At 35.6% G+C, this 12,041-nt stretch overlaps 1 protein-coding gene across 1 annotated transcript; it reads left to right on the forward strand.

The window, feature by feature from the left end:
* Positions 1-743: 743 nt before the first annotated feature.
* Positions 744-1,307, forward strand: LOC133868960 (uncharacterized). Its single transcript, XM_062305951.1, has one exon. The coding sequence runs from the start codon at positions 744-746 to the stop codon at positions 1,305-1,307; it is 564 nt and encodes a 187-aa protein (XP_062161935.1).
* Positions 1,308-12,041: the final 10,734 nt, after the last annotated feature.

Raw genomic sequence — 12,041 nt, forward strand, 5'->3', positions numbered from 1 at the left:
AAAAAGGGAAACTGAAGTTGGCATTTATAAGGACCAACACACTTTAAGCATTTAAAGTAATGCTTGGGTTTATACTCTAGTACGGTGCGAAGCACCGGATGCACACACACGCGCGTGTGGCAGTGGGCTGTAGGGCACTAGTGGCGCTTTGATGGCGCACTTGGCACTAATGGTTGAGATTATTAATCAATCATAGACAGTTATTTGATCTGATGATCAGATTTAAGTGTCTGTTAAAACAGCAGTTTATGACAGTTACTTAAGCAGTTATGGACGGTTGGATTAGCAGTTATTTCAATATTATACAGAAGTAACTGTTGTCCAGTTATCAGAAATATACAGTAATAACTGATGTACAGTGTTTAATAAAAGAAATAACAAAATTTCTTTTATCTTCAATGCTTTTTCTGATACCTTCTGTATTTTAAAATTAAAAAATATATATATATATATATATATATATATATATATATATATATCTCTGTCTGTCTCTTGATATAATAGAAAAATCTGAAAGTGTTCGGGTTTAATTTTTCGTTAGTGCAAAACCCAATTAAACAAACAGAGGATTCTTGGCTCTATTGTATCCTGGAGAAATATTTGCTGTAACCTTTTTGCATACCTTTCTGGTGGGGGCAAATGATTTCTTAAGGAAAGCGACGTTGTAACGCGCCTTAGGAGCATTTCATTTTTCTGCTTTCGTTTATCTTTTCTAACAATCTTAAGAAATTATCTTTGCTTCAATGGCACCGCAATCTCTGAAAGAACTTGCTGTTGATTTCATTAAACTCGAAAGGTTTGATGGTTCCTCGTTCAAGCGATGGCAGAAGAAGATGCATTTCCTCCTTGCTGGACTGAGGGTGGCTTATGTGCTTACAACTCCCAAACCTGTAGCGCATGAGAACGAGACAATTGCTGATACTCGGACAAGGATGAAATGGGAGCAGGATGACTACATCTGCAAGGGCCACATCTGCAATGCTATGGTGGATTCTCTGTTCGACATCTACCATAGCAAAACAACGGCCAAAGATGTCTGGGATGCACTCGAGGCAAAGTATCTTTTAGAAGATGCTACAAGTAAGAAGTTCTTGGCCTCTAAATTTATGAATTACAGAATGGTTGATGCTAGACCTATTGTTGAACAATTTAACGAAATTCTGCATATTTTGAGTCAATTTGGTCAGCATAACATGAAAATGGATGAGGAAATTGCTGTCTCATCCATCATTGATAAACTTCCTCCCTCCTGGAAAGAACAGAGAAAGATTCTGAAACACAAAAAGGAGGAGATAACTGTTGATTAGTTAGGCCAGCACTTTCAGATAGAGGAAGAATTGAAAATCAAATAAAATGAAGAGCAAGGAATTCTGTCCTCGAAAGTGCATATGGTGGAGGAAGGAAAGGAAGGGAATTCTTCAAAGAAGCCCTCTCAATTCAAAAAGCCCAATCAGAAGAAGAGGAAGAACTTTAAGAATCAAAAGCCGGACCAGAACCATGAGAAGAAGAATAAGGGTGGTTGCTACTATTGTGGCAAGCCAGGCCATTTTAAGAGGGACTGCCGTTTTCTGAAAAAGAAACTGCAGGATTCTGACTCGAAAGAGTTTGTGGCAATGATTTCTGAGGTTTTTATGCTCGAGGAAGAGGGTTCGTGGTGGATTGATTCATGTGCAACCAGGCACATATGCAAGGAAAGGAGTCTTTTCAAGACCTTTGAAATGGTGGAAAATTGTGTTCTCTTTATGGGAAATTCTTCCACTGCTGTTGTCAAAGGCAAAGGAACAATGAATCTTGAATTCACTTCTGGAAAATTTTTGTCTTTAACTGATGTTTATTTTGTTCCTAAAATTAGGAAGAACCTTGTGTCTGGAAGTCTTCTTAATAAATTTGGTTTTAAGGTTGTCTTTCAGTCAGATCAGTTTGTGTTGACCAAAGGAGGTGTTTTTGTTGGGAAGGGTTATCTGTTTGAAGGGATGTTTAAGTTGAACCTTATTAATAAAGTTAATAATTCTGCTTACTTGATTGACTCAATTTCTTTATGGCATAATAGATTAGGCCATGTTAATACTAGAAGAATGCATGATATGATTGTTTTAAATTTGATTCCTAAATCTTTAAATGATATGTTTGATAAATGTAGAATTTGTATGCAAACAAAAATTACTAGAAAATCTTTTCCAAAAATTGATAGATCTTCAATTTTGTTACAACTTGTACATAGTGATGTTTGTGATATGCATAGTAATCCTACAAGAGGAAGCAAAAAGTATTTTTTGTAACATTCATTGATGATTTTTCAAAATACTGTTATGTTTATCTTATGTTTTCAAAAGATAAAGTTCTGGAAAATTTTAAAGTTTACAAAACAGAAGTTGAAAATCAATGTGATGTTAGAATTAAATGCCTCAGATCCGATAGAGGAGGAGAATATTATTTTCCTTCATATTGTGAATCTGTAGGCATTATTCATGAAACATCCATTGCATATACTCCACAACGTGTAGTATACTTTAACATGTATACTCTAGTACGGTGCGAAGCACCGGACGCACACGCGCGCGCGCGTGTGGCAGTGGGCTGTAGGGTACTAGTGGCGCTTTGATGGCGCACTTGGCACTTAGCACGAAGTATTGGAGCTCGGAGCGATCTAATCATGACCTTTCGATTTTGGATGGTCCTGATCAATTGATCTAATGGTTTAATATAAACCATAGGATGCTTCTTAGGTAAATCCTGTGGTTGGATTTACTGGACAGTTAAATAAATAAACTGTAAGGTCAAATCACATTTAATCTAATGGTTGAGATTAATTAATAACGATCTAATGGTTATTATTAATCAATCATAGACAGTTATTTGATCTGATGGTCAGATTTAAGTGTCTGTTAAAACAGCAGTTTATGACAGTTACTTAAGCAGTTATGGACAGTTGGATTAGCAATTATTTCAATATTATACAGAAGTAACTGCTACCAGTTATCAGAAATATACAGAAATAACTGATGTACAGTGTTTAATAAAAGAAATAACAAAATTTCTTTTATCTTTAATGCTTTTTCTGATACATTCTGTATTTTAAAATTAAAAAGTCTCTGTCTGTCTCTTGATATAATAGAAAAATCTGAAAGTGTTCGGGTTTAATTTTTCGTTAGTGCAAAACACAATTAAACAAACAGAGGATTTTGGGCTCCATTGTATCCTGGAGAAATATTTGTTGTAACCTTTTTGCATACCTTTCTGGTGGGGGCAAATAATTTCTTAAGGAAAGTGACGTTGTAACACGCCTTAAGAGCATTTCGTTTTTCTGCTTTCGTTTATCTTTTCTAACACACATTTCTTTAGTGAAATCAATTGTAATTAAATAGTGTTGTATGACATTGTCACAGAATTATTTGAAGCTAATTGTATTTGTCACTTTAGGTCCCTCTTTGAACTAATATAAATTAACCATTTATTTTGGGCCTCAGTTATGTATTTATTAATTTTGAGTTTTTTTTTTTTATAAAACATGGGCCAAATGAATATGATTCCTAAATGGCTTATTACTTAGAGATGATTTGGCTTAGGAATTTATTTCTTTAGGGCTTAAGCAATTAAAGAGCTTTGGGTTATTGGAAATAATTTCAAAAGGCTTAAATGGAGTTAAAAGAACATTGAGACTTAGGGATGGGATAGAGTTTTAAACCTAGCCCTAGACGTGTAGGCCAGGGAGAAAATATTCTCCCCATGGCTGTGTGGTGCACGGGCAAGGGAAGTAATTTTCTCCCCTTGGCCGTGCACCCTATAGTCTAGGGCTTAGAGTTCTAGTTCTACTATGACTCTAGTTCTATCTCTGCTACAACTCAAGTTTATCTGCTAACCCTATTATGAGTGTAAATCCGAATTTATAAATAGAAGGCCACAGTGAAGCATAATTCACCAATTCATTGTATCAAAGTTTGTGAATCCACACTCACGGTCATATTCAGTCATCAAAGAGAAGATCTGTAAGTTTAATCAAGAACCCAAATAACATCAAGAGCGTTTTCTTCATCATTCAACATGCAATGAGCAACTCAACCAAAATAAATAGCCTTAAATGCCTAGGAGAGGCCAAATTCGATTGTAAGTACCTTGAACATGTTTATTTATTTTATCTAACCTTATTTATCTTGAAGAAAAATTTTTGGGGTAATTACCTTTTCCCCCCATGAACAACCGGCTTGTGTCATTTTGCCCCCACGAACTACCACTTCGACCAAAAGAGAGCATCAAACTACCATTTTTACACACTTTAGCCCCTTCCGTCAGGAATCCCGTTAACTTGGATGGAATATGCCATTTTTTACCGTTAATTTTGATTTAAAGACAAAAATGCCCTCTACAGTAATTAATAAAAAAAATATTAAAATTAATATTTAAAAAAAAAAAAAAAAAAAAAAAAAAAAAACCTGAAGGAAAAGGGGTGGCAGCAACCACCCCTGAGGTGGCCAGGTGGCCTGCGAGCCACCCCCAGACCAGAGGTGGTCGGGGCCACCTTTAGGGGTGGCCGCAAGCCACCCCAGAGGTGGTCGGAGCCACCTTTAGGGGTGGCTCGCGGGCCACCCACGGCCTCTGGGGTGGCCGCGCGGCCACCCTAGAAAAGACCTAGGGTGGCCGTGCGGCCACCCCTTAGGCTGGGGTGGGCCGCGAGCCACCCCAGAGGTGGTCGGAGCCACCTCTGGGGGTGGCTCGTAGGCTACCCGACCACCTTAGGGGGTGGCGGCCTTTTCCTTCATTTTTTTGTTTTTTTTTTAAGATAAGGGTATTTAGGTCATTTTTGAAATTGAGTTAGGGCATTTAAGTCTTTTCATGAATTAGACTGACAGAAGTGGCCAAAGTGTGTAAAAATGATAGTTTGATGCTCTCTTTTGGTCGAAGTAGTAGTTCGTTGGGGCAAAATGACACAGGCCGGTAGTTCATGGGGGGAAAAGGTAATTACCCCAAAAATTTTCTAGGATTGGTATTCCGCTACGTATACTCTGTATAGTGCATGATCCCCAACAAGCAGATCTCATACACATGTATTGATTATCAAAGGAAGAGCATGTGGATTTCAAAGGATTTTATCCAAACCAACCACAACACCTCATTAACAGGTCAAATTTTCCTTGCTTGCACTAAGTTCACTTACCCATAGTTTTGTGCATCAATTTAAATAAAGGAGACCAAAATATTTGGGCCAAAAAAAAGTGAAAACAAAGATCAATCATCAAAAACCCACAGTTCAAGTAAATTAAATCACATGCTCAGCATGCAAAATAATCTAAGAAAAATCTTTGACACACAGCACTGACGTACCCACTTATTACAAAGCATGTAAACCAAAACATCACAATTTCTCAACTAACTTACATCCCTCATGTGTGAAACACCAAAACAATAAAGGGAAAAATTAAAATTTGCATGCATATAACTTTTTAAGGCAATAAGGAGGGATGGAGATAGACTAACCGAGTCAATGCACAATGCTAGCGGGACCGTCTTGGTGAGGCGAGTGACGACGTATAGGGTGGTTGAAGTGAGGTGAGTAGCGGCATCAAGGTAAGGCAAGCAACGATGCCAAGATGAGCAAGAGAAAGCAGAAAGAAAACACATCGAAGGGAGAAAAGGAGGTGAGGGGCAGCGTCTTGGTGAGGCAAGCGACTGCATTCGGGGTGGTCGAGGTGAAGCAAGCTGCGGCGTTGAGGATGAGAGAGAGGGTGAGAGAGAGATTAAGCGGGAGAGTGAGAATGATAGAGTGTGTGCAGCTCAAAGTTTTTTACCCTAGTATTCCTCACTTGGCGTTTATATATAAACGCTAGGAATTATAGGGTAATATCACATTTATTGCAAACGCCATGAAAGTTTACCTGACGTTTATAATTCTAACACCAGGAATTGTAGGGTTCCTGACGTTGTATAATTAAACATCATTAAAGTTAACCTCGAATTCCTGACATTTATTATTTTAAACACTGGGAATTGTAAGGTTCTTGGTTTTTTTTTTTTTTTTTTTATATAAATAAACGATGGAAAATTTTGTTTTCCAAGTGGCGGATTTGTAAAAATGCCGTGATTTTTTTTTTAAGTGGCATTTTATCAACAAACAACAATAATAATATAATTTTTGGCGTTTGAAATAAACGCCAAAAAATAACGTGTTTTTTGTAGTGAGAGAGTGAGAGTGAGTGTGTGCTAAACCATATTTGGAGTTTGTTCACTAAGGCTGGGTCTTTATGGGTGGCCTAGATTAATTTGAATTGGCTAAAAGGTAGAAGTCTCTAGCAGGTTCCGGTTCCACAATCATGTTCTTTGAGCTGGAAGAAGCTTCTCAAGATGAGGGAGATTGCAAAGACTTTTATCCGGTTTCAAGTGGGGGATGGGAGTAGAATTTTTCTCCGCCATGACCATTGGCACCCTGCAGGTTATTTGTTGGAGAGCTATGGTTATTGTGTGCTTTATGATTCTAGGCTCTCTAAGGATGCAAAACTCTCATCTATTATCAAGAATAAGGACTGGTTTTGGCAGGGCGCTAGATCAGATGATTTGGTTGCCATCCAGAGCTGGCTACCTGAAATTACTTTTGGGGTTTCTGATATGCCCCTTTGGAAAGCAATGGCACTTACTCATGTGCTGACACTTGGAATAATCTTAGGGAGAAATTTCCGGAAGTTGCTTGGTGGAGGTTGGTTTGGTTCTCGTTAGCTATTCCTAAACTCTTTCCTTTGCTAGCTTGTATTTAGAGATGCTCTCAATGCAGCTCACTACAAAACAGAAGCTGTCTTGTTGGGGGTTTTAGTGGTAATTTGAACTGTCATTTCTGCTACGGTTGCATTGAGTGCAAAGATCATATATCTTTTTTAGCTACAACTTTAGCCACAGAATTTGGAAGGCTACTATGAAGGCATGTGGTTTGCTGATCCTCCTTGTTGTTGGGATGATGTTGTGGATTGGGGTATCTATAATTTCCATGGCAAGGACCTACAAGCTTGCTTAGGTCTGCTATGTTTTGGCTTGGTAATGTATCATCTCTGAAAGCATCATAATGACCTCCAACATGGAAATATACCATGTTCAAAGGAAGCAATCACTACAAAAAAAAAAAGGTGTTTTGAGCCCCTTTTTTTAAAGCCGTTTTAAGGCTTTAAAACGGCTCAAAACATTTTGAGCCCTTTTTTTTTAGCCGCTTTCAAAATGGCTCAACATATAGGGTATTAAAATCTCGTTTTGAGCCGGTTTGAACTAAAACAACTCTAATTTGAGCCGTTTTAATTAAAGCGGCTCAAACCAGTTTAAATCGCTTTTTAAAATGGCTCCAATTAGTTAGAGACATTTTGTCAAAAACGGCTCAAACCGGTTTGAGCCGTTTTGGTAAAAGCGGTTCAAACAAATTTGAGCCGTTTTGGACCAAAACGACTCTAACTAATTGGAGCCGTTTTAAGAACTATAAAACAACTCTAAATTTTTTTAAAAAAATAATAATAATTTTTTTAGAGCCACTTTAGAGTCCTTAAAACGTTTCTAAATCAAAAATTTACAAAAAAAAAAAAAAAAAAAAAAAAAATTATTTTGGAGTCATTTTAAAGTTTCTAAAACGACTCTAAATAATATATATATATATATATATCAAAACCCCTTTTTCAGAACACTACATCCGATAGGCTGGACTAAATGGCTACAACCAAATTGCTGGAAATCAGCTTTATGCTTAGAATATATATATATATATATATATATATATATATATATATATATATATATATATATATCAAAACCCCTTTTTCAGTACACTACATCCGATAAGCTGGACTAAATGGCTACAACCAAATTGCTGGAAATCAGCTTTATCTTCTAAGCAATTGGCTATTATCATGGACATATAGCATAAATCAGGGACAACATTTTGGGAAAGTATTCCCCATAATCATCAAAGAAAATGAATACATTATCCAATAACAAGATTTTTAACTCAAAACTATTCTAATTCAAACATCAACCTCTTGAAAATCCAGAACACTGACAGTCATACCAAACACCAAATGGAAAAACAGGGGAACCGTTCAAAACCTAAATGTCAGTTACAAAAAAACTCGACTGAGTTTTTTTCCTCGTGCTCTTCTTCCTTCTTTGCAGCCTTCTTTGTCTTCTTCTTCGGCAACTCGGGCTTCGACTTAGCCGTGCTCTTCTTCCTTCTTGGCCGCTCGCTTCGCCGAGCTCCTGGGCTAGTCACCATCGTTGGCGGCAACTCAAGCTTCGTTGGGTCTTGCTGCTTGACACTTTGTTTCTTGGGCGCCATAAGAGAGACAATGAAAGAAAGCCTCTCTCTCTCTCTCTCTCTCTCTCTCTCTCTCTCTCTCTCTCTCTCTCTCTGTCTCTCTCTGTGATTGTGTGTGTCTCTCATTTGGACGCTCCCTCTGTTTTTCATCTTTCTGGGTTCAGGCGAGAAGAGGCTAAACAAGAAAGAAGAAAGAAGAAAGAAGAAAAAGAAAGAAGACAGAAAGAAGATGTCAGTTTTTACGTGGGCTGCCTGTACCTTTTATAAGAGAAATGAAATAAAAAAAAGTTCAAAAATTTTTGAACGAAAATATGAGGGGGCGCGGGACACGAAAATTTCGTGTCCCGCGCCCCCTCTCAAAACGACTTGGAGTCGTTTTGGAATAAAACGACTCCAAGTTTGAGTCGTTTTGTAACAAAACGACTCTAAGTTAGAGTCGTTTTCACCCAAAAGGGCTCCAACTAAAACAATCTAAAAAAAAAAAATTAAAGAAAAAAGGAAAAAAAAATTAAAACAATTTTTTGTTTAAAAAAAAATTAAATAAACAAATGAAAGAAAATTAAAACAAGTTTTTATTTATTTATTTTTTTGTTATCTTATATATATATATATATATATATATATATATATATATATATATATATATATATATATATAAGTTGGAGCCCTTTTGGGTGAAAACGACTCTAACTTAGAGTCGTTTTCACCCAAAAAGGCTCCAACTAAAACAATCGAAAAAAAAAAAAAAAAAAATTGAAGAAAAAAGGAAAAAAAAAATTAAAACAATTTTTTGTTTAAAAAAAAAATTTAAATAAACAAATGAAAGAAAATTAAAACAAATTTCTTTTTTTTTTTTTTGTATAATTTTTTCTTATCTTTTATATATATATATATATATATATATATATATATATATATATATATATATATATATATATATATATATATATATATATATATATATATATATATATATATATTAATTTTAACAATTTTATGAAGGGTATTTTTATCATTATGGTGAATATTAACATTAATTTTTTGGTAGTTTGAGGGGGGTTATTGACACAATTGATATTACCACGATCGATCGTGGTACGATCTATGCGATCTATTGTGGTAAGATTATGTGATCGATAGTTGTACGATCTATGTAATCGATCGTGGTAGGATCTAAGTGTGATCAATCATGGTACGATCAATGTGATCGATTGTGGTAGGATCTAAGTGTGATCAATCATGGTACGATCAATGTGATCTATCGTGGTACGATCTATGCGATCAATTGTTGTAGGATCATGTGATCGATCATTGTACGATCTATGTGATCAATCGTGGTATGATCTAAGTGTGATCAATCGTGGTGCGATCTAAGTGTGATCGATCGTGGTACGATCAAGGTGATCGAACGTGGTACGATCAATGTGATGGATCGAGATACGATCAATGTGATGGATCGTGGTACGATCTATGTGATGGATCGTGGTACGATCTATGTGATGGAACGTGGTATGATCGATCTAAGTGTGAACAATCGTGGTACGATCTAAGTGTGATCGATCGTGGTTCGATCTATATGATAGGTCATGGTACGATCAATGTGATAGGTCGTCGTATGATCAATGTGATAGGTCATGGTATAATCTATGTGATGGACGCTATGTGATCCATCGTGGTAAGATCATGTTCCATTGTACGATCTATGTGATCGATCGTAGTATGATCATGTGTGATTGATCGTTTTGATCAAAACGGCTCAAAATTATTTCAAGCCGTTCTAACCAAAATGGCTCTAATTAGAGCCGTTTTAACCAACACGGCTCAAATTAAAGCCATTTTAACCAAAACGGCTCTAATTAGAGCCCTTTTAACCAAAACGACTCAAAATTATTTAGAGCCCTTTTTAAAAAACGGCTCTAATTTGAGCCGTTTTAAGTAAAACGACTCGAATTAGAGCCATTTTAATCAAAACGACTCGAATTAGAGCCATTTTAACCAAAACGACTCTAATTAGAGCCCTTTTAACCAAAACGGCTCAAAATTATTTAGAGCCCTTTTAAAAAAGCAGCTCTAATTAGAGCCGTTTTGTTAAAACAACTCAAAAATCCTTTTTTTTTTTTGTAGTGAATTTTGGTCTAGGTTCTCTAAGATGTTAGAACCAGACTTCTAGCTAAATGGAGGTTTAAAAGTTTATCTTCTTGTTTAGAGTTGGTGTATAGGTGGAATCTCCATTCCTTGTTGTAATCTGTTTGATTTCTGTTGGGTAGTTGTTTGTTGTAATCTGTTAGCTTTGATGCAGTAGGTGTTTGCTGTTTGGGGTTTTGCTTGATGCTTCCCTGTGAGCCCTGTTATGTGGACGTGGTCCAGATTTGATTCTGGAGTGTAGTTTGTGGTTGTTCTTGTTCTATAAAGTTTTGATTCATCAAAACAAAAAAAAAAAAAAAACAAAAAAACAAAAAAAAAAAGGCCAAGAATTATGGGGTTCCCATTGTTTTATAACTAAATGATGAGAAATATTTAGCCTTGAATTACGGGCAATTTTTGGGGATTTTTTTTTTTTTTTTTAACACCAAGAATTATAGGGTTCCCATCATTTTATAACAAGATGACGAGAAAAATTCAGCTTTGAATTCTTGTTTTTCAAAAAACACTAGGAATTTTAGGCTCCTGGGGTTTTATAAATAAATGATGAGAATTTAGTTGTGTGTGTAAAAATTTGATTACATACCTAAAACTTTTGAAGAAAAATAAATTGTCAAAAAAATGGATGACTTTACATAATCGGATGGAGACAGTTTTTGGAAGAATTGTTAGCTAGTTTAATGAGCAAAAAAATGCAAAATCGATAAGCCATTAGGAATGCTCTAATTTTTTTGGAACAATGGGTAGCTAAAACATAGTTAGGAAAAAAGAAAAAGAAAAGACGTGATTCTTTAGTTAAAATTTATTTAAAATCTGCTGATCCAGATGTGTATTCCCTTAAAAACAGAAAGAATGTGGAAAAAGTGTGTTAACTTGAAAGGGTTAAATGCTCAATTAGGACTAGCTCTTATAAAACAGATGTCACTTATTTGAGTCTTCTCAGGCTAAAATCACCCTTTGCGCAAAGAAAAAAAAAATCACTTTACTGATTATTTGAATTTATGTATTCATTTTTTCTATTTTCAAGGCTAAAATCACCCTTTGCGCAAAGAAAAAAAAAATCACTTTACTGTTTATTTGAATTTATGTACGTTCATTTTTATTTTTATTTTAATAATAAGGAGAAACTTCATACGTACGCACAGTTAACTAATTACACAATTATATTGTATTTATGCACAGATAAATTAAATTCGAGCGCTTTTTTTTGTTTTTCTTTTTAAGTAAAATTCGAACTTGAGTTGCTTGTCCTTCACCCAAACATTTGATCTATCAAGAGGCTCCACAATAATATTGGAAATATATCCGCCAGTTAAAACTATCTTAAGGGACCATTTATACTCATGTTGCACCTTACCAACAAGCAAAGGATTCATATTCATGTATTTTAATTACGAGTTGATGAGTGGAAAAACCAAGAACAAAAATGAAATTTTGTAGAATGCTATTTAAACTATTGGGAATTAAGCAAAGCCATTTCTAATTAATGCTCACCCCTTTATTTGTGACATTGCAAAGGAGAAATACAGTGGCATATATATATATACATAGCCAGCCAAACCGGTGGCTTAATTTATTTAGTACGTATGTTAATTCGTTCGCATGCGAAGGCTACCTGCCTACC

Source organism: Alnus glutinosa, chromosome 5 (genome assembly GCF_958979055.1).
Source record: "Alnus glutinosa chromosome 5, dhAlnGlut1.1, whole genome shotgun sequence".
In the NCBI taxonomy this organism is placed as follows: domain Eukaryota; kingdom Viridiplantae; phylum Streptophyta; class Magnoliopsida; order Fagales; family Betulaceae; genus Alnus; species Alnus glutinosa.

Coding starts and splice junctions, on each gene's coding strand:
- LOC133868960 (XM_062305951.1), top strand. CDS start 744: ATGGCACCGCAATCTCTGAAAGAACTTGCTGTTGATTTCATTAAACTC.